We start from the raw sequence: 26,102 nt of genomic DNA on the forward strand, positions 1-26,102 counted from the left end.
GGTTAAAGTTGAGGGATCATATTGGTCAAATTAAAAGTTCATGGATTATATTACACATTGAGTCAAAATTCAATGACTATTTGTGTCGTTATCCCAAAGAATAACCATTTTCGAAGCGTGTGGTCATACATTATTACAATTAGTATGAACTGGTGCTGTCCCAAACCAATTTCGGCTTTAAAATATCGCCCCAAGAAAAAAAAAATGTACCTAAAATTCCAAATTTCTGTCTTTCATCTCACTCTCGTACTATTCTTCCAACCACCAAGTCCATAACACAAAAGACATTTCCTTGTGGACCACGTTCGCCTGTCAAGTCGATGTTCACTATGAGAGAAGATGGTGCCCTCAACGTTGACTTGGAGTGTCGTTTCCGGTTGCGGTCAACTTCCGTTTGTCCATTCATAAAACCCAAGTTTCTTCCCAGAAAGTTACCCAAGATACTGACGAATCTGTCAATTTCCATCAATGGTCGCATAAGTAGCGAGAAACGAGAACGAGAAGAGCTGCAATTTCATCGTTTGCGAGGTACGTTCTATTGTCATTTGATCTTCATTTACTTATGTTTTCTTGCAATATCCCAGAAAAGAAGAAGAAGAAATCAACCAAAATTGTTTTCTTGATGTATTGGATTCTGATGCTTCATTTTCATTAGTAGATAGATCAAAGGATCTCCTGATCTTTGGCCTCGTGCCGATGAAGGACGTTTTTCTTGCTGCTAAGCCATGAAAGATCTGAAATTTTTCGTCGATGATTGGAGTATAGTTCATGAGTTTCATGCACGGTATTTTGAGACGAATTATCATTGAACTTGAGCTTAGTTGCCTGATTCTCTTGTAGCTATCAAGATGACAAGCTCTGCAATCAGGAGTTGGGTTTTCTTTGCACTCTCTTCAATTTGGTTTTCTTTGGCAAGAAGCTACATGCACACATACGTCAGCAATGATCATATGTCTGCGCAAGTTAATTCTTTGACCTCCATTGAGACTTTGCTTCCCTTGAGTTACTATGGTCTCCCATACTGCAAGCCCATGGAAGGGATCCGAAAACGCGTCGGCAATGTGGGCGCCGCTCTCATGGGAGACCAGATTGTCAACTCGCCGTATCGGTTCCGAGGGCATGTGAATGAGTCCATCTACCTCTGCACTACTAGTCCCCTGAGCAAGCAGGAGGCGAGGCTCTTGAAGCAGCGCATTCGCGATATGTACCAAGTGAACATGATGCTCGATGGTTTGCCGGTAATAAGGTATGTCAGCTATGGTGGGATTGACATCCAATGGACCGGCTTCCCAATTGGGTATCCACTGCCGGACAGCGATGATGTTTACATCATTAATCATCTCAAGTTCACCATCTTGGTGAACGAGCACAGTGACTGCGGTCAGCGGGGCTGTGACATAATGGATTTTGATGCGTCATCCAATGGCATGATCTCTGAGGGTTATAAAGCGACGTCGCCGTTCGAGATTGTGGGCTTCAGGGTGGTTCCTTGCAGTGTCAAGTACGACCCAGAAAACATGCAAAGGCTCAAAATGTATGACAACATTGATCCAATTGAATGTCCCCTCGATCTTGAGACATCGCAGGTTGTGAGGGAGGACGAGAGGATATCCTTCACTTATGAAGTTCAGTTCGTGAAGAGCGATATCGGCTGGCAGTCTCGTTGGGACATTTATTTGAAGCAGGGAGATTCGAGTGTCCGTTGGTTCTCGGTACTCAATTCTCTGATAACCATCCTTGTCTTAACCGGTATTGTCTTCGCCATATTCCATAAGACCATATCTAGGGAACTTGCAAAATGTCGGGGACTCGATAAGCAGGCTGAAGCACAGACTGATGACGAGCCTTCGGGTTGGAAGCTTCTCGCCGGTGATGCATTCAAAGAGCCGAATCACTCTAGGCTTCTCAGTGTGATGGTTGGCACTGGGGTCCAAATCGCACTGACTGGATTTGTGACTGTAATTATCGCAGCCTTCGGCTTCGTACCGCCTGATGCTCGAGGAATGATACTGACGTTGATAATAACTATCTACTCTTGTTTGGGAATCGTTGGCGGGTACATTGGCGTGCGTTTGTGGAGAACGCTGAAAGGAAGTACTGATGGTTGGAAATTGGTCTCATGGTTGATCGTATTTCTCTTTCCAGGAATCATCTTCATCGTACTGGTGTCCCTCAACTTCGTAATGTGGAACAACCGTAGCACCGCCTTTATTTTCTCCTCCATGTATGTCAGATCTTTGTTGCTCTTGTTCTGCATTTCAGCGCCAGTCACGCTCTTGGGAGGACTCCTAGCGACCTGGGCCGAGGCCATCCAATATCCAGTGAAAACTAATCACATTCCTAGGGAAATCCCGGCTAGGACACTTCTCTCGTGGCTCTTAGTTCTTGATGCTGGGATGATCCCATTCGGCACGCTCTTTATTGAACTCTTCTTCCTTCTGAGTAGCATATGTCTCGGTAGGTTCTACAGCGTGACGGGGACCCTCTGCCTTTGTCTTCTGTCCCTCATTATTCTCTGTGCTGAAACTTCCTTGATCATTACCTATCGCAATCTACAAGCCGAGGACTGGAAATGGTGGTGGAAGTCTTTCTGTGCTTCCGGTTCGGCTTCCATCTTTGTGTTCATGTACAGCATCTATTACTTGGTTTTTGACCTGAAGGGATTGAGCGGGACCCCATCGGTCACAGTTTATGTTGGTTACTCGCTCATCGCGGCGATAGCATCCCTGCTATCAACTGGTAGCATCGGTTTCCTCGCTTCGTTCTACTTTGTGAATGCTCTCTTCTCATCAACAGAGATCTGAGTAGAGTCGGCTTTTTCTGAAGTTCATCCTCTGCTTGAGCTCCTTGCATTCGGAAAGCTGAAGTTGCCTCGATCCTAATACAGGAATGTTTTACTTTATTATCTATTGCCTTGCCTTTGTCATGTTTCGCTGTCGAAATAAGAACGGGACTGTCGTAGATAGCTATTAATGTTTCAAAGTAATGTATTCCTATCTATGGCATAGATTTCCACTGTCATTTCTGTATCATCCGATGATCAAGTATGGAGCTTTATCGCTAACAGTCTTCTTCGAACTGAAGATGCCGATTAGTGTTATTTGCGGCAGTTCAGCAACCGAACATTTGTTAAATCCATTAAGCACCATTCATAAATAGGCTCGGCATCATGTTTAACAAGAAGGCAATTCTCTAGGAACTACAGGAACAGCCCTGGAATGCCCTTGTCAACCATATGACTCCTTGCATGGCCTTGAAAGATTTCTCTTCTCCAATCTTCTCAACCTTCAGGTGGACAAGAACTGAAACAGTGTGAACTTCGCTCGCTAGTAGAATTGATGCTCCCTTGCTCCCTGGAAAGCCAGCATTCTTCGCACTTTGAGCCACACTGTGATTGATCCCAAGAGCTTACGGTTCATGATCGAAAGATAGTTCAAGTAGAGAAGACTAACAGGTCGCGAAAATCTCTAGGGCCCGTTCAAAAAACCATGAGATATCCACACCCTTGCCATTTATCCTACGCAGCTAATCTCTTTTCCCTAGCCTGAGTCCCTTCTGCCGAGCAGATTGAGAACCAGCACCTAATGTCTCCCATTTCATTTCATATTCGTTCTCTTTCGACTCTGCCATTCAACAGATACAAGAGCAATGAACTACATAAATTTTGCTTCTCGTGCATCAATCAGCATCGGTATCAACTACGAGAAAACTGGTGTCGTAGACGTTGGCTCGGCATGTTGTTTCTGGTTGCCGGCGACTCCTATCTGCCCTGAAACAAAACCAAGTCTTCCCAGAAAGCGAGTCGATGAGTTTGAAGTAGATCTTTGGTAATTTCGTTTCGTCTCCTTCGCTCAAAGTAACGAAGAGAAGATAAAATGACGGTGTTAGGTTGATCATCGAAGAGATAAAATAGGAGGGAAAGAAGTGACAATTCTATTTGCTTTTGCTTTGCATGCTGTTTTATGTAAGGTACTTATCGGTTATCGCTACCGCATGAGCAATTTCCTTTCATGTTTTTCTCCAATGACCTTTTGAACGATGGGTCACAAACACGGGGTATCGTCCGTGCTTATATTTATTAATCTTATATGCCGGCAATGTCTACAACTTGTAACCCGCCAATCAGGAGGGTGATTCGAGAAAGATACAATCATTTTCAAAGTGTGTCGTTGTGCATTATTAGTGCATTTATTAACGAGATCCCCTTGAATTTTTGGCTTGAGTGATTGTACCTAGAAAAATACCCAAAAAAAAAAAAAAAATGGTCTGACCAACGTGCCCGGGAATTTGGAGCAAATGTCCTCCATTTCCATCTCATCTCTCGTTCTTTTACCATTCGTCCAACCACTAAGTCCAAAGAATCATTGACATTTCCTTGTGAACTAGGCTTGTTGCTCCTGCATTAACGTGGACATCCACGATGCAAGAAATTGGTGTGGTCAACGTTGACCTGGATTCATAATTTTTCCTCTTCGAGCAGACGAAAATGAGTCTGTTGATTACATTAAATATCGCATAGACAACGAGAGTGCTTCACTCCCGGGAAGCAGCCATCGTCAAGACCAAAATAACATCATTTATGAGTTACGTATGTCTTAGGGCTATGTAACTGGACTGGTTCCACTCCGGAACGAGACCAGAACCAGACCGCCTTGAAAAGCGGTTCAGTTCCCAATTTTAAATTTTGGGAACGCGTGAAAATTGGTTTAGTTTCCGGTTCAAAGTGAAGAACTACCTGGAAACTGAACACTTTGGAACCTGTTTCATAAAGTCTAAAATCCATGTTTTTCTCTTGATATTTTTGTCTCTATTTCTCCTTTTCTCTATTCTCTCCTACTTCATTCAGACACTTCACAACTCTCTCTCTCTCTCTCTCTCTCTCTCTCTCTCTCTCTCTCTCTCTCGGCTTACCCTGGCTTGTTTCGAAAAGTAGTGTAGGTTTCGAGGCAAATATGGTATGTTCCAAGTTTCAAAAACTAATAATATGTTCTAACATAGTAGGTTCTAAGTTTCGGGTTTGAAACAGATCACCTCTAATATGTTTTATATGATCTTTATTTAGTCACGGTTTCTTGTTATGTCCAAAAAAGAAAATCAACCATACTAGTTTCAATCATGATGGATTAGATTATTTTTTTGGGTAAGGTGATGGATGGATTAGATTATGATGCTTTATAATCAGCAAAAGTACACCTCAAGTGCCAATATATATGTACGACACTCACTTTGGTACCAAGTATTTTTTTATATCACTTAAGTGCCAATTTTTTTTTAAAAACAATTATTTAAATGCCAACTCCGGTGAGGTGGCTGAAATTTCTCGCAATTAGCACTAAAGTGATATTTTTTTTCTCTAATTTGGCACTAAAGTGGTCGTTTTTTGGATCACTTAAGTGCCAATTTTTTTTAAAAACGATTATTTAAGTGTCAATTTTTTTGAAAAATGATTATTTAAGTGCCAACTCCGGTAAGGTCGCCAGAACTTCTTGCCATTGGCACTAAAGTGATCTTTTTTTCTCCGATTCGACACTTAAGTGATCCCAAAGAAAATATTGGCATCAAAGTGAGCGTTGTACACAAATATCAGCACTTGAGGTGTCCTTATGCCCTTTGTAATCTATCATTAGCGATAGATCGGAGGATCTGCTTACGTTTAGCCTCACGCCGTTCAATTAATTCTCTTGTGCATACCAAGATGACAAGCTCTGCAATCAGCATTTGGGTTTTCTTTGTGCACTCTTTAATTTGGATTGCCCAAGTGGACCCATTTGGGAAGAGGGATGTGGGGGGTTCGAATCCCTACTTTCGGGAGGAGTGGGGTGGGGACGTGTGAGGAGGGAGCATGGTTTTGTAATTTTAGCAAGGCATATAGCACACACAGTGTGGCTTATATAGTAAAATATAATAACGGTAGGATAGAACTAGACACACAAAAAAAAAACAGAGCTCTTTGACCTCCATTGAGACTTTGCTTTCCTTGATTTACTATGGTCTCCCTACTGCAAGCCCGTGGGAGAGATCCTAGAACGTGTCGGCAATGTGGGCGCCGCTCTCATGGGAGATCAAATCGTCAACTCGCCGTACCAGTTCCGAGGGTATGTCAACGTGCCCGTCTACCTCTGCACCCCTGATCCCCTGAGTGAGCACCAGTCGAGGCTCTTGAAGCAGCTCATTCGTTAATTTGTACCACGTGAGCATGATGCTTGATGGCTTTCCAGTAAGAAGGCATGCCAGTTCAGGTGGGATTAACATTCAATGGACCGGCTTCCAGGTAGCCGGTATGGTATGCACCGCCGAACAGCGACGATGACGTTTACATCATTAATCATCTCAAATACAGGGTCACGGTGAATGAGCACAGAGGCCACAGTTAACGACATAATGCAGGTTTGATGCACCATCATCGGACGGCATGGTCTCTGACAATTATAAACTGGCGCCAGTGTTCAAAGACTCCGGGCTTCAGGGTGGTTCCTTGCAGTTTTAAACATGACCTGGAAAACTGAACTTGAGATGATTAATGATGAAATTCAAGATTGCGGCCCTCATCAGTCACAGTTTATGTTGGTTACTCGCCCATCTCGGCAATGGCAGCCCCGCTATCAACTGATAACATCGGCTTCCTCACTTCATTCTACTTTGTGAATGCTCTCTTCTCGTCAACAGAAATGTGAGTAGTCACTTTTTCCCGAATTTCACCCTCTGCTCGAGCTCCATGCATTCGGAAAACTGAAGTCACCTCGATCTGAGTACAGGAATGGTTTACTTTATTTGCTCATCAACAGAGATGTGAGTAGTCTAGCTGTTAATGTTTCGAACTGAATACGCAGATTAGTAGTTTTGCAGGAATGGAATGCATCAGATGATCTTTAGAAGTCAAGGTTATACATCCAAACACCAGAAGGAGAGGTGGACAATGACGGGTGGCTCCGGATATTTAGCAGATAGATAGCACATGCGAGCAACTCCGGACCGCACATACTTTCCTAATAACAACCAATTAATGTTCAGATGAATAGGCAAATAATGCTGAACCAAGTCTCTCGACACACCTTATAGTTCAGTAATTCAACAACCGAGTATTTGTTGAATCCATGAAGCACCGTTCATAAATAAGCTCAGCATCAGTTTTAACAAGAAGGCCGTTCTCTAGAAACTACAGGAACAGCCCTGGAATGCACTTCTCTTCAGGTGGACAAGAACTGAAACAGCAAAACTTCATTCATTTGTTGAATCGATGTTCTGTAGCTACCTGGAGAGCCAACATTTCTTCATAGTTCGAGTGACACTCTGGCTGATCTTTAAGCAGTGCGACCTTCAAGCAGAGGATTGGAAATGGTGGTGAAAGTCTTTCTATGCTTCCAGCATGGGCTTTGATCCTCCATCACAGTTTATGCCGGTTGCTCACTCAGTGGCAATAGCGGCCCTGCTACAACCGGTAGCATCGGTTCGCTCATTCCCTTCTACTTCGTTAATGTTCTCTTCTCATCTAAACATATTCAACGGAGAACCACTTTTCCATATTTTATTCTCTGCTTGAAATCCTTGCACTAGGAAAAACCAAGTCTGTCCCGGCAGGGCACATCATGTTTATTGTATCATATGCTGCCTTTGTCATGTTGCACTGTCGAAAGCGGGACAAGAAGTTTATTCCGGCTGTTAATGTATTAAAACGATGTTCTCTCATCTGTTTCACATATTTCGGTGGTCATATCTACATCAGATGACAATCTAAGGAGGAGCTTTGTTAAGAGATATTGGTTTATCTCAGTCCATTGAGTCTTCTTCGAACTGACTAGCCAATTAGTCGTCCAGGCATAGCAACAACCCTCTGAAACTTCAGTTTTCCAAACAATGGATGAAGAGAAGGAGCAACAGGACGCTCGAGCAATAGATGAAGAAGAAAGAGAACTGAGTTCTTTCGCAGATACAAAGCACGATTGCGTGACTAATATTCACAACGCTCTCATTTTGAAGACCAATTAGCTTTTAGATGAATGTAACTACTAATCTTCAACCTAGTTTCTGAATTAATAAATTTCAACACCTTATAATTTGGAAGCCATTATTTTAAATTCAAGAAGCACCATTCAATAATAGGGTCGACATCAATTTAATAAGAAGGCCATTCTTCGGCATATAATGACAGTCAAGAAATGGCCATCACAACAATAGGACTCCTCACATGATGTTCAGTGTCCGACCATATCAGCTCTCCGAACGAGTAGTCCTTAGTCGCATTGGCTCCTTTCGCCTTCAACACGACCTTGAAAGACTTCTCTTCGCCAATCTTCTTGAACTTCAGGTAGGCAGGCTTGACAAGAACCGAAACTCCATGCGGTTGCAGTATCAACGCCCTGTAGGTCCCTGGCAAGCCAACATTCTTCACAGTTCGAGTCACCGTGAATGATCCTGAGAGCTTAGGAACCGTGATCGAAGGATAGTTGAAGTCTAGAAGACTGATGCGTTTTGAACAATTATAGGCACCATCAGAGAACCTCGAGATCTGCGTCGCGTTGTAACCTAGAGAACACAAGAAGTTGAGATAATCTTTGATACCCAGATCATAGACCAGGCCAGGGTCCATAGCACGGTTGGGTTGGATGTGTCCAGCTCCGTAACTGAAAGGAATCGCCTTGTCGTAGGAGGCGTTAATGATCGATTCCATTGCATTATCTTGTGTCGTCGCTGCAAGCAAACAGACGCGGGGGGGCAAAGATCTGTCAATACGTTTTGCATCTTGGAAACGCCTATCAAACACCAGTCTAGTTAGTCATGACCAGATTATGTACAGGTTTGTTTTGCATTGTTTTCAGTGGAGATTGCAAGAGAGGCAGGTTTGCCATTTTCACTCCCCTAAGATTCAGTGTGCCCGTATGACATAACAGCTGAGACCATAATATAGTTGAAGTGTATAGTTCATTCGTACTAACCACTAGTCATGATTGCTGATCGAATTGCAGCAGGACTCCATTCTGGATGTAGAGTTTTCAGAAGACCCGCAACGCCAGAAACATGAGGACACGACATCGAGGTGCCTGACACCGCATTAAAACGAACCCGGCGTTTATCGAAATCCTCATTTGTCGGACCCTCTGCTTCAGTATAGGCAGCTATGACACTGACTCCAGGTGCAGTAATATCCGGCTGTTCACAATCACTTCATTAACTCAACTAGCTATCATTACAAAAGCAGTGGGACTAAATCCTCGATGAACCTTCAAAGTACCTTTAGAATTTCGGGTGTGATGGTGTTCGGCCCCTTGGAGGAAAAAGCCGCCATGAATGGAGACGGCTTCACGCCCATAGTTGTCACTACACGTGTGATCTGAGCAGTGGGAAACCTGTCGCGACGAAAGGTTGCACAAACACGTCAAATCACGCAGACACGATTTATGGCAGCCTCATGAGCTGAACCAAGAATGACGTCACTTCGAAGCAGAATCTGTCATTAGGGAGCGAAAGGGAGCCTGTGTGAGCTTACTTAGTCGAGTTGATGTAACTGAAGATGGCTGCCCCGTCGGTGTAGTTGACGTGAGACGCGGGAAGGAAATGAGGGTCCGGGATGATTTCGTTTGCCGAGAGCAAATCGTTGGCAAGGACCATCCCGACCGCGCCGGCCAGGAAGGCCTGCTCTCCCTTGTCGACCCTCGCGTTTTCTCCTCGAAGGCAAACTAGGATCTTCCCCTTCACCTTTCTCGGATCAAGCGTTCCATTCTTGCAGAGCAGCCTGCGTTATGCAACCATAAACACATGAAAAATTAGCAATAGAGTATTTATCAGGCTAAGTGAAAGAGGTAAATCAACGGGTTCAGCTGCAAACAGCAATTGCAAGACACCAATAGTATGGAAATGGTTTGTGATCCTTACGCTTCATCGGCCGACACATGGGGCAATCTTGCATCTGCTGCGCTGATAAGCTTGTAGAAATTGCTTCCAGGCAAGGAAGTTGGGGATAAGCTTGCACCCTTCAGGGCAAAAAGAGAAAGCCAAAGGAGACATTTTTACAGGATTAGGCCTTATTTGCTGATCATCTAGCGGACATGGAACAATTGAATATGCAATTTCCGGTGCAATCGTGTGGTTCTTCAAATTGGAAATTCGTCTCTAACCCTTAGAACAGCTTAGCCAATTGAGAGAGGGAGACTGACCTTGAATCGCCTCTTATCGCCAATCACCACGTAGTTAGAGAAATCCCGATCCATGGTGCTTGCTGCCACGGTGATCAGCCAAGGTGAGATGTTCGTGACGGTGCCGTCGGCGGGTCCGGAATTCCCGGCCGAGCAAACCACGACGATGCCATTCTTCACGGCGTGGAAGGAGCCGATCGCGATGCTGTCGTTGAACAGCGGGGAGGGAACGCCGCCGAGGGAGACGGAGAGGACGTCCACGCCGTCGTGTATGGCCGCGTCGAAGGCAGCCAGGATGTCCGCGTCGAAGCACTCGTTGCCGGCGGCCGGCGGCCAGCAGACCTTGTAGGCGGCGACTCGGGCCCTCGGGGAGCCCCCCTTGGCGGTGCCCCGGCCATAGCCGAAGACGCTGGCGCCGGGGACGAAGTTGCCGCCGGCGGTGGAGAGGGTGTGGGACCCGTGGCCTTCGTTGTCGCGGGGGGTGTCGAAGGAGGCGTTGAGGGGTCCCACCGCGGCGGCATAGCCCTCATGGAAGTATCTGGCGCCGATGAGCTTCCTGCGGATTCGATGTTCCCGTTGGCGGGAGTTAATTTTGTCTTTTCTTTTCCAAAATTTGTTTTACAATTTCTTTAAAATATTTATTGCAGGAGAACGAAATGAGTACAATGGAAAAAAAAAAAAAAAAAGACGACACTACTTATCCTTAAATTTTTGCCAAAAGGTATATTTTTTTTAACTTGTTTAGTAAAATCCTTTAAAATATTCATAAATGTTCAATCCAAGCACCAAACTTCTAATTTTTATGATCTAATTCATCAATTTTTCGTAGCAAAATAAGTAGACCGAACCGAAACTACGATCTATCGAGTATAATTTTTTCCGTTTCGTACGAGCAATATTGTCTACGAGTGATCGAGAGTATTTGAATTTTGAAGCTTAGCTTTGAATGTGAATTAGTCGTGTGGTGTGCAAAAAAGGGTCAACGGAAACAAAAGTCAACAATTATGGGTTTTAAATCCTTTGACCTAGTTTGACTTTTCAGACAAAAACAAAAGTGGAAAAAGAACGAAGAAAAGATTGTTCGGACGCAGGAACTCGTCAAAGCGAATTAGCGGAGCAAAATGAGATTTGTCCGTTTTCAAGGAAGACGAAAAATTGGAACAAACCATTATGGCAATGGAGGAGGAGATTCACAGATAGCTAAAGTCTCACGAAAGTCAGCCAATTCTTGCGGAAAAAAAATAACAAAGGGAGAAAGAAAAAAAAGGGTTTCATATGTCAAATCGATATTTTAAAAAAAGGGATATGTTTAATGGAATTAGCATTTTTTTTTCAATATTGACTCGCTATTTACCTCCGCGCATACCAACACGTTTATATGGAATTCTCTTAAATTAGGAGGTAACTCGAAAATAACAAATAACTTTATCATTTGAGAAATTTATGTAACAGATTACGGATCCAAAGAAAATCCTAAATTTCCGGAGGAAGGGCAAGTGGTCTCGCCACCCGAGCCTAGTAAGACCGGATAAGGCATCGTGAAATCTGATCCGACTCCGTCACTAGGACGAACATGGAGGCGAAGCGAGATCGAGAGAGGGATTTAGGCTGGTGGCTCGAGAAGTGGCCGATGACGAGGGCAATGGGAGATAGAATATTCTTTTTGTTAATTTAGGAAACGGGTTGAAATGAAAAGATAGATTAAAACATGGGTAATAGTCCAATCATACAAACAAGCGAATAGTCTCTACAGATTGATCTAACTTTGTTATGGAAAAATCGATGGATTACATCGAAATATATACGAATAGTTCAAGGACCACACCGAACGTTTCAACAGTTCAAGGAAAACATTATATGTTAGGTCAAAATTTCAAGACTACCGACGTCATTATCCCTTCATTTAATGGTGTCGCATGCGCCAGCATCGCGTAAGTTGTTCGAGAAGAGTCTTGTTTTTGTCTATTGTGAAGGAATTGACGTAAAAAATTGGAAAGGGAAATGCCAAAAAGACTTGGGGGCACTTCCACAAACTCTACGATGGAAGAAAAGTCAGCGTTGAAAAGGAAGGATAAGAAGAGAAAGAAAAAAAGAAAGAAAGAAGAAGAAGAAGAAGAAGAAGAACCTGTTGCAGCGAAAGCGAGGATCCCTGTCGTTTTGACAGATTCCTTTCCACTTTGGAGGGATCGGTCCCAACCCTCCGTCGCTAAAGCTCTTCGACTCTGGCCACGCCCCTGCATGCGCCAAACACCCCCCACAATCGATTACACAAAACACTTTTCCCATGCCATGCTGCACTACAGCCCTGTCAATTCTTGGCCTAAACACAAATGGAGAGTGATTTTATTTTTTTTTCCTTTCGACGTTTTTAATCATGAGAAGGGGTGGTGAGCAAGACGGGCCGACCGAACCGGAAAAGCTATGCCAACCAGCCTCCTTTCGTCGCCTATCACTCGGTCTCTCTCCAACCCTCTCTATGATTGAAAGAAGAGGGGAGCACGCGTGACGGCCGAGACCACAAAGATGTCAATTTAGGCTCTATCTCAATCCCGGTTCACCATAAATAACGGAGATATGTTCGAATTGACTTCTACTCTTTGTTGTTAAAAATTTATCATCTTTACGCGTAGCTTTTTGTAATTTGACTGTCGTGGAATGTTGAATATCAAAAGAGGGTTTTGCGTGGGCAGCTTCTGTGGGGAATATGGGTGAGGGGATTTCTCTGTGTGTAATTATGGTTTTGGTCCCATGGATGCATGCTCTTGCAAGTACCAAGTTCGGCTCCTGAAGTGAGCACAGCACTTCACATGACAGGATGATCATTGAACTTTTCCTCTGGCCAAGATGATCAACTTTGCTAATGTTGTAATTTTCATGAGAGAGAGAGAGAGAGAGAGAGAGAGAGAGAGAGAGAGAGAGAGCTTGTGAGAGTATATGTGGCAATTATGAGTTATTAACCAAACACTTTCGAACCCGACAACATTTCACGGTTATAATTGTTGTGGACAAGCTATACCAAACAACCTCGTAGCATAAGGACGGGAATCCTTTACCATTGAGGGATAACCGGTCTCTCTCCATCGCTCTCTATGATCGAAAGAAGAGGGGAGCACGCAAGATGGTCGAGACCACGAAGATGTCAATTTAGACCCTCGATCCCTAGCATAGCATCACATCATGGTTTTGGTTCACCAGCAGCACAAAGATGTGTTTGAATTGACTTTTACTCTTTGCTGATAAAAATTTACCATTTTTACGCGTAGCCTTTTGTATCATTGAATGTTCGAATATCAAAAGTAATTTAGAGAACATTCAAATTGTGACATGTAGAGTCAATATTTATAATCTCTCTCTCCGCATTTTTCTCGAATTACAAAATATTTCTTTTCGTTATAAATTTTTGACCGCAATCAAAAGATACTATTTATTTTTTTGTTTTTTCCAAGTTAAAGCAAACGGGTCTAACAATATGCTGACTCTGATACTTTTTCTTATCTCCTCCCAAATTAGACTAAAGACATGATGCGTTCCTCTTCTAGTACCTTTGACTAGTGTTTGGCATTTGACCCTCTCAAACGTGCACCTCTAACGTCCAAACACAGATACCTCATATTTGTGTAGAAGATAAGGACCTCTAGAGCAAATTCCTCCACAAATTTTCACAATTATTTCCCCATCTTGCGTAGGTTTTTTACTAGGATTCCAATAATGCAGCTACACATGAGTTTGCTCCTTCTCTAGTTAGCAAGCAGAAGACAACATCCATCGATCTTCAACAACAATAATAATTTTCATCATGGATAGAAGACAATCTCGAACCTGATTACATGCACCCATGTCCATCATTAACGGCAGATCTTACTATATTTACTTGTTTAATGAAGATTAAGATGCCCATTTGTTTAATACCTACCCTCTTATACTATGCCTCGATTCGGTATAACGTGCGTCGGACGACGAGTCGGTGACGCAACGCCGATACGATTTTTTGAAAAAACAAAATCTTTGGATGGGTATCGATGGTTATAGATATGATGCGTATTGAGACACGACGAGCCGATAAAAATCATTAGATGGGATCTTGAAACATTCACATTTCTTTATCGGCCGATAGATGACAAGACAGCCTCGCTCTGGCTGTGGTATAAGTCAACGTTTGCGGGTTTCGGGGACTCTTATGTTGTTTTTTTTTTATTTTGTCAACAAGATATGATGTTAAATTAGATAAATAAATAAAAAAAAAGAAAAAGAAAATAGTGGGTCGAATTGGCTTGCCTGTGTCAAGGTTCCCAATGATGGTATCTTCACCGAATCGAGCCTTCTTCCAAATTGAATTGGAAGGAATCACGCCGTTTGCCTCGAGGCCTAGGAACTCCCACGATCTTGTTGTGTGTAGTTTCTTGCCCTGGTTCGGGAAGACCGACACCACTCTTGGGTGCCCTGCCGAGATTAGAAAAACCAACAATAAGCCTTAAAAATGTGAAAAAAAATTAATAAAAAAAAAAGTGCCTCCTTGGCATAAAAAAAAAAAAAAAATTCGAGCAATTAAAACTGGTTTATTTAGTGATGCGACGGGTTAAGTTTGGATTTTCGATCAACACGTGACGCGCACGTGATCGCCGTCTAGGGCACTAGTCTTTCCTCAGAGAGACATTACTCTTTTGTTAATTATTCGGAGGTTTTCGCGCTTAAAAGAAGAAAAAGGCAAGGAATGGAGCAATGAGGATGGTGGTAACCAAGGGTTGAATGACTTTGTCATCAAGAAATGCAAGTTGCGCTTCAAATTTAGGACGGTGACAAAAACAGAAGGGGCTGTTGTTGTTTTTGGTGGTCAAACTCAAGCTCCAAACCGAGGCGGAAAAAAGAAGGTCGGAGCTTACGAGCGATTAGGGCGGCCACTTCATCTTCAAGAGTTGCGGCGAAGCCGTTGATGTGCCTCGTGTACGAATAGAAGATGGCGTCTTCGGCGGCGTCCCGGCTATAAAAAAACAATGTCATCAATGCATCCTATAAGCCGATAAGGAGAAGAAGGAGTTGGCGTGGGGGGTGGCGAACTATATCTGCCATTGAAATGCAAATACCTTCCCAAGAAAGAGCCAAGAAACTCGTGGTGAGACTCCGTCGCTCGACTCAGATCAGCCGATGAAGCATCCCCGCCGTGCGAGTGAGATCCCAAGTAAACCACCCACGACTTCGATCCCGGCACGCAAGCACAGCCACAGAACAAAAAGGGAAAAGATTCGTGATGATGCTAAGACAAAAATTGAGAGATTCCATTGTCAAATGGAACAGTGCGAGGGCTCAAGATTTGAGTGCTCACCTTTCTGGTAGCAAAAGCGGGTGTCTGGTGCTGTGCTAGCGAGAGAAGAAAGAGCATGAGAAGGTGAACGGAAAGGCTCATGGCAACTGCTTTGGTTATGGCACTTGCACCACCCCTCTTGCAAGAACAGTAGAAAAGAAGCGAAGATGGGTTTGTCCTCTTTATAATGTTTGTGAACGAGAGAGAGAGAGAGAGAGTCTCCACCGCCACAAGTCCAACACCCCCCCCCCCCCTTCCCAAAAAAAAAAAAAAAAGAAGGGCTTCGATTCTCTATAGGGGAGCCGAAGAGGGGAGAGCACAAGATGGTCAAAAGGAAACCCTAATAACTTCCTTACACAAGCCCCGACTTGAAATATTCAAATTTTTTCTCATATACTATATAAGGAAAAACAGCATCATGTGACAATAATAAGTCGTATGACCGACCTGTTAAAAAAAAAAACGAGATGTGTAGACGAATGGAAGAAGGCAAGATGGAATTCATAAAATGTGGACAACGAATTATCGACCGGTTACACCTGGTAAATCTCTGTCTTGTGGTGTATCCGTCGCGCATATAAAATTTTCATATTTTCTCTATAAAATAGTACAATGGGAAGGGTTCTTGCCCCTTTTGTACGAACTTTAGGAAAGTAGGCAGTGAGGACATGGAGCTAATGGTCCTAATGGACCCTTCTTCTTCTTCTTACAAGGTCAGCTGTACTACTATTTTTATTCATGTGGGTGCAGAGGAAACTGTCGAACTGTGTGGACCGAGTGGATTTGATTGAAAAAAATTACATAATTCGATTCTATTTGATCAAGGTGGCACTGCAAAAGGAAGACGGTGGAAGTGGGGACTAGGGAATCTACTCATTTTGACCTTTCTAGTCCATTAAAGTTTGCAGATGAGCCATATCCGCACCACAGTTTTGAAATATTCCAAGGGCCAAAAGCAAAAGAAATGGCCTGAGGGGTAACCTTTCAGGGCTATAAAAGTCATTTTGCCCTCTCTCAACATAAGTTTTCCAGGGTAGTATGTACAATCCAAGGGTGGTATGTAGGCAAAAGTTGTAGTAAGAAGAGCCCCAGATCTGCTCAAAATACTGGATTTCTGTGAGTTTTATATTCGATAATTGTAACATGGACTATGCGAATGAGTTGACGCACCCCTCTTTTATCTAATAATTAACATGTTTTTTTTCTTGGAGTTAGGTACATTTTTAACAGATTGATCGGCGGCCTAATACCCTAAAAAACCTAACCTTAGCTCTCGCCCAAATTCCACCTTTTGTCTTAGAGAGACTTCCAGCTTTACATTTAGTCACAATTCTATCCTAAGCTCCTTCTTTTTATGTCCCATAAAAAATCCTCAATTTTAGGTCTTGTCTCAATTCTACCCTAACCTTTTTTTTGTCCTACGAAAAACTCTCGATTTTAGGTCCGGCCCCGATTTTACCGTACAGTTTCGATTCTACCATAACATTTTTACAGTCTCGTAAAAAAAACACAAGCTTTTACTTAAGTCACAAATCTGGCCCCATCAACTTTCCGTCCAAAATTCCTTATTGACAACCGAGAAATGAAAAACTCCCAAGTATAAGCTATTCGAGCATCTCAAGCGCAAGAGCTCTGACTACAAGAGATGGAGCATTCCTAAGCACGAGAGATCGAAGATCGAGGATAAAATCACTAAGGCCAATTTTTTTTACGAAGGATTAGTGGAAGCAGATTTAGATATCAAGCAAAAGTTTGTGATCTTTTATGAGACAAATAAAAAAGAAACTAGAGTAAATTTGAAACTAGACTTAAAGCTGGGCTTTTTTTTATGAGATAAAAGAAGTTTAGAATATAATCGGTACTAGGCCTAAAGTTGAGGGTGTTTTATAAGACAAATAAAAGTTTACGGTAGAATTGGAACTGCACCTAAAGTTTGGGAGTTTTTATGAGATCCAAAAATAAAAATTAGGTCAAGAGCTACAGTTGGAGTGCTTTTAGGATATCGGGCTATTGATCAATAGAAAAGATGACGAAAGCAATCACACAAAAAGAAAAGAAGCGCCTTATTTCAGGGTACGGCCATTAGGAAATAATGGATAAGTGATACAAGAACGGGGTTCGTCGATTAGCAATTGCTTCGGATAGATTAGAACGTCGTGTTTTGGTACATAAAAAAAAAAAAAAAAAAACCATTTGAGGACGTTCTACTTGGGACCTTGAAGTTCTCTCAAATCCAAGCCCGATCCAGAAAGAGCTTGATTGCAGAAACGGGCTTCAAGATGTATTTATGCTACTTTCATCCAATGGAGCCCAAATTCTTGCAAAGTCCGCTCCGGCTGGGGTCCGACCGGATGCGTCTGTCCGACCAGATGGGTCGGGTCTTGTGATAAATTTAGTTTAGTTTTGTTCCCATTAGGCAGTTAGTTTTTTTTTTTTTTTTTGGGTAAAGTTGGGCAGTTAGTTTTTTAGTCATCGTGTTCTCGGATATTCCAACTGCGTGTTAAAATTTGACCCACAAGCGAAGTGTAATTTTCACTTTCAATTCGGAACATCAATAATGACTAACTTCATCGGCTAATCTAAACACAATTACCATTTTCCAAAGGCTTGAACATAAGGCAAAAAGAAAATCGTAATCAGGAAACCAATCCAAAGTATCACATGGTGTAGCTAGAGAGAGAGAGAGAGAGAGAGCACTACATGATTGTACAGCAAGCTGGCTGGGGCTCCGTCACGACGTACGGTGGATACGTCCAGACAACCAGCGGCTCTATCGACTTGAGTGGCGCGTCCTCGCCGGCCTTAAGTTCGGGGGAAGAAAAAACCCAAAAAAAGAATCCTGTCGAACTCTTGACAGGAGTTTTTCCCACGTGGGAAAACGGGAAGTTCCCGACAAATGATTGTTGCTCAGTCATCAAAGAAACGTCCGGAGACGCAGCAGATGTAACTTCTCATCCTCATTTTTCACTTGATAAATTGAAAAAAAAATTGTCGAACCCCGAGGAATTCCTTAAACTACTTCATCTCATCTCGACTCTGAGATGTAAAATTAAAGAAAAATAAATAAATTCTCTCGACTTGAAGAATGACGGTGAGGGAGATAGACTTCACGTCATGTTCGAATGGTTACTGTCGGGGTATGGGACGAGTCAATCGTTTGTTCAATAGATAGGATTCCAGCTCCCTCGAAGTTGAGAGAATTTATTCAATCGTTTATCCAATAGATAGGATTCCAGTTCCCTCGAAGTTGGAATGAGTCAATCATTTATTAAACAGATAGAAGTTGGGAGGATGGCGGTGAGGGAGATAGACCTTCACATCAATTTCGGATGGTTAGTGTCGGGTATGAGATGAGTTAATCATTTATCGAATAGATAAGATTTCAATTCCCTCGAGTCGTGTTCGAGTGTGAGGTCGGCATGTGCACACGGATGAGTTATCGGTTGGATGAGGATCGATTAAAGGCGGATCTCGTTTTCTCAGACCTCTCTTTCTCTCACACAAAGGTCTGCGTCACCTGTGGCGATGCTTGTAGTGACGTAACAATGGTTCTAAGCATGACATTGGCAGGACGAGGAGAACAAAACTTGAAGAAAGTCCAAATGGAAAATTAATAGATTTGATCGAGCGAGACCAAAAGAGAATTCCATGGCTCCAATTGAAAAAGAGCTGTGCCAAATGTTGGGGTACTCCTGATCCTTGAAAGAAGATTATTTATTGTAATTTTGCTCCGGGAGAGCAATCGCGACCATCAATTTTAGAAAACGACGATACCCGGATCCATTTGAATCCACTTGTGGATTCAAACGGATGGTTCAGATTGGATGTGTAAGTACCGAGAAAAAAAAGAAAGATCTGCAACGGACGCACTCTGAAACATTGTCCATCTAAAAGAAAACCATCCAACTTTCCTGGCAACGTTGTGAGCTACATTGCAGTGTCAATATTATTGTTGAGGCTGTACTACAATTGCTACAGCTATGCTGTGATGTGGTGTAACTTGTACATAGGACAATACATGTTTTAAGACCGTAGAGCTTCAAAATTGGATTGAAGGCGCGTTCTAAAAAGGTAAAAGGCGATGCGATGCTGCTAAGGATTTGTCGAACGACCCCATCAGAAGATGGACCACCCATTTTGCAGTTGTGGCTGTGTCGAGAAAGGTAGACCAAGTATGCTCAGAGTGGAGAGAACTCTTGTAACCAAAGGGGGGTGAGCAAGTTGGATCGGTCCGAACCGAACCGGGTCGGTGGGCCAGTTCTCGGTTCCAGAGGATGGCAATATGGCTCCTAGTCTTTAAAATTGAAATCGGTGGCCGGGCAATCCGATTCCCGATTCCGGTGATACGAGATCGGACCGGACACTGTTGATTTTAATTTTTTTTTTAAATTTTTGGATTTTGTTTTGTCCTTACCTTGTTCTTTCTCTTTATTCAATTGTTGTTCCCATGATTTCTCTACTCGCATTGCGATTTCATCATTCACGAAATCACCATATCGCGAGGCCAAATGAGTCGAGATTGTATGAAAATTGGGCTTGTTGCTTCATTTGGTATTCTTTTTCCTCGAATATTGGATATTTTACTAGCTCCATTGGACCGCCCGGGAACTAGACGAGAGTGGTCGATCCGGTCTAGTCCGGTTCTCGAGACCGTCAATCCGGGACCACCGGTCCTTATCCCAATTCTTAAAGGGAACCGGATTGGACTGGGAACCGATCACCCCCTAATTGCTAGATAGATAGCCTTGTGAATGGTCGGGGTTATGAGCTCTTGATTATGGAGTAAAATGTTCCAACTGATTTAGGCAGCTATTTTGAGAAATATACATTAATTTTTGGAGTATGATGATTAGCCTTCTCGTTTTTAATACGTATTCCAGTATAAACACCAAACGTCTGCCGAGAAATGCAAAACGCTAAACAAAAGCTTAATCGACAAAATTAAGGGAAAGTCAATCGATTTCCGCATCGCATCCAAACATTATCTCACCGTCTGTCGTGTTCCTTTCGTAGATTCGTCTGCGAATATTTAACATCGACGGAGAGAAAAAGCGACACCAACGTTACACTGCAGTACCATCTCATTCTAATCTCGACAAGGTTACACCCGAAGCTAAAACCTAATTGTTCGAGCTAGAAGAAAACATTAACCGTGAGTTTCGTCGTGCACGGAGTTTCTGCGTATTGTTGAGGTGTTCGCCGAATCAACCGTCGGTCGGAGGTGAAGCGAAGAAGCCGATGTGAATGGACGGATGATTAAGGCCGTCCCGAGACCGAGACCTCGGATCTGAAGCATTTGAACATAGATCGATGGCTCATGAAGCAATGAATCTTATCATATGAGGACGGGGCTCACTAGTTACTAATAATTTGAAAAAATTATCGAAAATTTCTAAATCTATTGCAATTGTGTCAATTCGGTCGTTAATCCTTTTTAGTCGGTTGACGCCGACACAGCACTATCGACGCTAACGTGTTAATTTTCTGTAATAATTTCATAATTTTCTGAATTATTTTTTTTTTCTTTCTTTTTTCCCAATTCGTTTTCGGTTCTCGCCTGCATTGATCTCGATTGGCCTGTTCACTCTAGCGGTCGATGGGTCATCTTCTCGGCTCGACCTCCCCAAGCCGCGGAAGTTGAAAGTTGTTTCCGTTGGCTCGTGGGATCCCCGCTGCTTCTCTCTTCACCGTGACCCGGTGGTTTGTACCGGGTCATCGAATCTCCGTCGCCTTTGGAATCACTCGTAAGCAAATCAAGTAGCTTTCTTTCTCCCCTTCATGCGAAAGGATGAGATGTAACTATGCGGAAAATGTTCCTTTTTTTTCCTTCTCTTCTTTGGACATCATGAATGGCCTTTCTCTAACACTACTAGATCTTTTGCTTATCTTTTCCATATGGTGGTCGAGATGAGACACTGACGAAGAAAGCGGAATCGGATGAACCAGTCGCCCTGTGAGAGTTGTTAAAACTTAAAAGCTACAACGGGAAAGGTGTTGGGTTGCGAGGGGAGGTCCGACGTCTCTCGATGCGAAAAAATAAATGAGATTTTCCTTATCAAACGATGGAAAATATTTTTCAGTCTCAATTAAGCATCGGAAATATAATACTTTTCCCGAAAATTGAGTTTTTCGAAAACGTCACATTTCTGCTAAACAAACGAGGTTAATTTCATGTACAAAGGAATTGGGAAGGTCTAGGATCAAAACCCTTTGTAGACCAAGCAGGGGCCCATGGGCCCTGAAGCCCACTACTGTTGAGTGGATGGGCTTGTGAAGGCCCATGAGCTATAATGGGCTGGATTTATGGGCCCTGGGCTATCGAGTCTTAAATTTTTACCACTTTATTTTCCGATTTTAGAGTATATACACTAGCTTTCTCGTTTGCTTATACGTATGCTAGTATCAAGCTACGTATTGCATGTCTTGCCAAGGAATGCAGAAGGTTAAACGACAAATCAATCGACAAATTATCGGAAGCTAATCGATTTCGACATCGACCGGAGAACACAAGCTCGAAGTTCACCATATCCTTTCATGAATCTGTCCGCCCGTATTTAACACCAATGGATACATATAATTACAGCAACCTCGTAAGAATCTCACCCCCAGAAGTCACATCTCGGATGATTTACCACGATACCGTCTTGTACGAAGGAAATTACATCCAATGCCAAAAGCTAATTGTTGAAATGGAAGAGCCTGAGATCTTAGCCCAGGACATCATGCATAGAATCTCCGCGACACCGCCGGCAGCAGTCAATGAATTGCTGTCGGTACCATCGATCATCGTAGGTGAAACGGAGAAGCGTGATTCGACGAATTGTACGTGATCGGACGAATGATCAAGGCCGTGCCGAGACCAAGAGCACATAACTTCTTCCTAACAACCAAACGAAACAGTCAAAATATTTCTTTAATCATGGAAGTTTTTGAATAAATGCTAGTTTTACACGTAATGGTCAACCCCATTTGATCTTAAAAAAAAACTTCCAGAGAAAAAAAATAAAGAAAAAAGGAAATTTTTATAAAAAAAAAAATCCAAAAACATTACATATTACTCAAATTTGCCAACATCAGCGCCGGCCATACCATGTAGGATGGTCGGCATCCATGTCAGCGATTTTCAACCAAAATTGGATAGATAGACTGAATTGACATAAATACAAAAAGTTTAGGACTGAATTAGCCACACACAAAAAAAAGTGTACAACTAAATTAGCATAGGTTTGGGAATTTTTTGGTAAAATTTCTTCATATATATTGTCACATGAATATGCCTGAAACTGAATCCCCCATATTGTTTCAATGAATGTAACTCCTAAATAATCTATAAGTTCGTTGTCTAACACGATTTGCATTAGACATGCTTGAGAAAGTATCTTTTTTTTGGTTTTTTTCGATGACACTCCTCATCGAGAAGGTAAAGGAGAAACCTCAATGAGCCTCGAGTAGAGCACACCCCCGTTACTCTTTAGGAGGCGTCCGTCCCGGATAAACTAACCACCTCGCAGTGTCTCGCCGCGAGATACACTCGACAGTCTGAAGTAATTCAATCAAGTCCGATCGATCACTCATAGAGAAAACACGCAATCCTCGTGTCGAACTTTTCCTGCTACTCTAATTTCTAGTTTGGAATCTAACTTTCTGTATTTTCAATGGTAGATATCTTCCTTTTGACACATGAAAGGCGGTGTAACGCCGGGGAAAGTAGCTCAACTTAAGCTTAAAAAAAGGCTTTGGCGAGCCTAAGGAGACGTCGACTCTAAGAAAGCATTTGCATGGCTTGTGCTCTCCTTATTAATATCTGACAAAATGCCAAGAAGAAGAAGAAGAAGAAGAAGCGAAGAAAACCCACGTGAATTCTCCTGCGCAAGGTTGGAATAACTTGCCATGAAGCAATGAATCCTATCCTTTGTTGAAGACGGGCACTCTGGCCGCTAATAACTCCAACCGAGAGATGCCGGAACAGAGCCCTGAAGAGCAGTGCACAAAATGAGCACTCAGAAGGCCTCGCCGGCTTCGTCTTCGGCGCCCCGGTCATTCAGTTCGCTTCTTGTTCTTTATCTTTTCGTGCTGCTTGTGTTGATCTCGGTTGGTCTGTTCGCTCTGGCCTGTAATGGGTCGCCTTCTCAGCTCGAACTTGCCTTGCCGTGGAAGTTGAGAGCTGGTTTTGTCAGCTCGAGAGCCACCATTGCTCTATCTGCACTCAGGCCAGATGATTTGGGCCGCGCCGTCGAGTCTCCGTCGCGTTCGAATTATTCGGAAGCAAAACATGTAGCTGTTGCTCCTCTAAGAAACGTACCTTTGTACAAAATTTCCCTTTTTTTCCTTTTAGGACACCCTTTCTGATAATCCTAGGATCCTTTTTTTGCATCTATTCTATTAGGCGGCCGAGACTGAGATGCTGTCGGAGAAACCGGAATCGGATGAACCGGTGGCCATCGAAGAGCCTGTGAGGGTTGCCAAAAGATATAGCAGGTTAGGAGGAAAGATGTTGGATTTTTAGAAGTGTGTGTTTGATGTCCTTTCCAGAGAGATTTGAGTTAAAAGCCAGGCGTTCTGGACGCCTTTATCGCCTCCTGATTGAGTCAGTCTCACTCATTGTCAGGCATTTTGATCACTTGGGCAGGTTAGAGAGCCTAGAGTCCAGCCTGTCCAGAGCCCGGTCCGCCATCAGGGAAGCCGCCCTGGTCCGGAACCTGACGTCGGTCCACGCCGACGCCGACTATGTCCCCCGAGGACCGATTTACAGGAACGCCAACGCTTTCCACAGGTACGGTCTCCATCTTCCTTACAATTCCCGATCGGTTCTTCGACAGTCGACTCCGTGAGCCTGGAGGATCATACGCTGCCGGCGATGTGCAGGAGCTATCTGGAGATGGAGAGGCTGTTCAAGATATATGTGTACCAAGAAGGGGAGCCGCCAATGTTCCACGACGGGCCATGCAAGAGCATATATTCCACGGAGGGAAGGTTCATCCATGAGATGGAGAGAGGCCAGAACTTGTACCGGACCGTGGACCCTGACGAGGCCCTCGTCTACTTCCTCCCCTTCAGCGTGGTCATGCTGGTCCAGTACCTCTACGAGCCCGGGTCCCACGAGACTCGCGCCATCGGGCGTGCCGTCGTCGACTACGTGGACGTGTTGGCCGCAAAGTACCCGTTCTGGAACCGGAGCCTCGGGGCCGATCACTTCATGCTCTCTTGCCACGACTGGGTAATAACCGCTAACATCACATTTCATGTCCGGACGAAAACACGTCCATCTTTCGTCGAGCGCTCGTAGTATTTCTATTTTAATGTTGATGGAGCCCTTTTTTTAAAACAAAACAAGAAGAAGAAGATCGATTTTCACCGTGTCGAGCTTTTCAACTCTTGTGCTATCCAGTTTTAACCCACCTCAAGTCACGGAATTGCACGGGCGGTTCGATCCGATCCGATCCGGGCGGTTCCATTGATCACTCAAAGTCCCTAACCGTTTGGCCTTCTTTGCACTCAAAGGCTTGATTTCTGAAATAGAATGAATCGACGTTCCACAGGGGCCGCGCGCGTCTTCCTACGTACCCAACCTCTTCAGCAAGTCCATCCGGGTCCTGTGCAACGCCAACACCTCGGAAGGGTTCGACCCCTTCAAGGACGCGTCGCTCCCGGAGATCAACCTCAAGACCGGGGAGATCTCCGGCCTCCTCGGCGGACCCTCCCCGTCGCGCCGCGGCATCCTGGCCTTCTTCACGGGCCGCCTGCACGGCCACATCAGGCACCTGCTGCTGCGGGAGTGGAAGGGCAAGGAGGACCCGGACATGCGAGTCTACGACGAGCTCCCACGCGGGGCGAGCTACGAGTCGATGCTGAGGCAGAGCAGGTATTGCCTGTGCCCGAGCGGGTACGAGGTGGCGAGCCCTAGGGTGGTGGAGGCCATATACGCGGAGTGCGTGCCCGTGCTGATCTCCGACGGGTACGTGCCGCCGTTCAGCGATGTCCTGAACTGGAAGGCCTTCTCCGTGCGGGTGCAAGTGAGGGACATACCCAACATCAAGAAGATACTGATGGGCATTTCGCAGTCGCAGTACCTGAGGATGCAGAGGAGGGTGAAGCAAGTGCAGAGGCATTTCGTGGCCAACGGCCGCCGAGGCGGTACGACGTCTTCCACATGACCGTCCACTCCATCTGGCTCCGCCGGCTGAACATTCGGATCGCCGACTCGGCTTAAACCGGGCGAGTGCGTCGAGTAGATGATCGGAAAGAGAGACTGTTGCGGCTTTTCTCCGTTATGTGTAGCATTGCTGTGCGGGAAAGATGAGCAGATTTTTATCGCTCGGGAAGAATTTGCTCTCTTGTTTGGGAAACAATATTTTTTTTAGCATCATGTCTTTGGATAGACCATTTTGAGCAGCCCTGACAGAGGGCAAGAAACTACGTAGGTTAGATTTTCTGTTCTCAAAATGTTTACGATCAAAAAGTTCCGAGCAACGCTTAAGTAAGATTGTATCCCGAAACTGTCCAATCAGTCCTAAACCTACTGTTCGGATTCAAATTCGATGCTTAACTTGTCAATTTTTATTAATTTAGTCATAAATCTTTGCACGAAATGTAAAGTGGTCATTTGGGCTAATGTTCAGCGGAATCACTAAAGCGACGTGAGTTGTGTCACGTAGGGCGGCCAGCGGTGACTA

General features: G+C 43.9%; 3 protein-coding genes and 1 long non-coding RNA gene across 7 annotated transcripts; 3 read left to right on the forward strand and 1 right to left on the reverse strand.

Annotated features, from left to right (window-relative positions):
- The first annotated feature begins 357 nt into the window (after window positions 1-357).
- On the forward strand, window positions 358-3,075 carry LOC115739102 (transmembrane 9 superfamily member 12-like). Of its 3 annotated transcripts, XM_048285945.1 has the most exons (3): window positions 358-528; window positions 659-759; window positions 841-3,075. In XM_048285945.1, exons 2-3 carry the CDS (start codon window positions 726-728, stop codon window positions 2,802-2,804), a joined length of 1,998 nt encoding a protein of 665 aa, XP_048141902.1. In that variant the 5' UTR covers window positions 358-528; window positions 659-725; the 3' UTR covers window positions 2,805-3,075. The 3 variants fall into 3 exon arrangements, with proteins under 3 accessions (XP_048141902.1, XP_048141903.1, XP_030527868.1); XM_048285946.1 differs by lacking the exon at window positions 659-759 and having other exon boundaries at window positions 822-3,075; XM_030672008.2 differs by lacking the exon at window positions 659-759 and having other exon boundaries at window positions 359-528.
- Window positions 3,076-5,640: 2,565 nt separating this feature from the next.
- On the forward strand, window positions 5,641-22,949 carry LOC125316751. The gene is made up of 3 exons (XR_007199832.1): window positions 5,641-5,651; window positions 7,443-7,447; window positions 22,884-22,949. It is a non-coding gene; the product is annotated as an uncharacterized LOC125316751 (long non-coding RNA).
- LOC115739101 (subtilisin-like protease SBT5.3) lies at window positions 7,896-15,661 on the reverse strand. 2 transcript variants are annotated; one of them, XM_030672004.2, is made up of 11 exons: window positions 15,452-15,661; window positions 15,212-15,331; window positions 15,011-15,108; window positions 14,406-14,570; window positions 12,256-12,364; window positions 10,152-10,686; window positions 9,871-9,968; window positions 9,485-9,730; window positions 9,230-9,344; window positions 8,934-9,147; window positions 7,896-8,688 (listed from the first exon to the last, which is right to left on the reverse strand). In XM_030672004.2, exons 1-11 carry the CDS (start codon window positions 15,529-15,531, stop codon window positions 8,150-8,152), a joined length of 2,319 nt encoding a protein of 772 aa, XP_030527864.1. In that variant the 5' UTR covers window positions 15,532-15,661; the 3' UTR covers window positions 7,896-8,149. The 2 variants fall into 2 exon arrangements, with proteins under 2 accessions (XP_030527864.1, XP_030527865.1); XM_030672005.2 differs by having other exon boundaries at window positions 15,212-15,321; window positions 15,451-15,661.
- Window positions 22,950-23,354: 405 nt separating the features above from the next.
- On the forward strand, window positions 23,355-25,906 carry LOC115739103 (probable glycosyltransferase At5g03795). The gene is given in 6 exon segments (XM_030672009.2): window positions 23,355-23,727; window positions 23,816-23,907; window positions 24,059-24,202; window positions 24,295-24,646; window positions 24,969-25,551; window positions 25,554-25,906. Coding segments are annotated over 6 exon segments (1,563 nt in total). The 5' UTR covers window positions 23,355-23,421; the 3' UTR covers window positions 25,640-25,906.
- Window positions 25,907-26,102: the final 196 nt, after the last annotated feature.

This window comes from Rhodamnia argentea, chromosome 10 (assembly GCF_020921035.1).
Source record: "Rhodamnia argentea isolate NSW1041297 chromosome 10, ASM2092103v1, whole genome shotgun sequence".
Classification (NCBI taxonomy): Eukaryota; Viridiplantae; Streptophyta; class Magnoliopsida; order Myrtales; family Myrtaceae; genus Rhodamnia; species Rhodamnia argentea.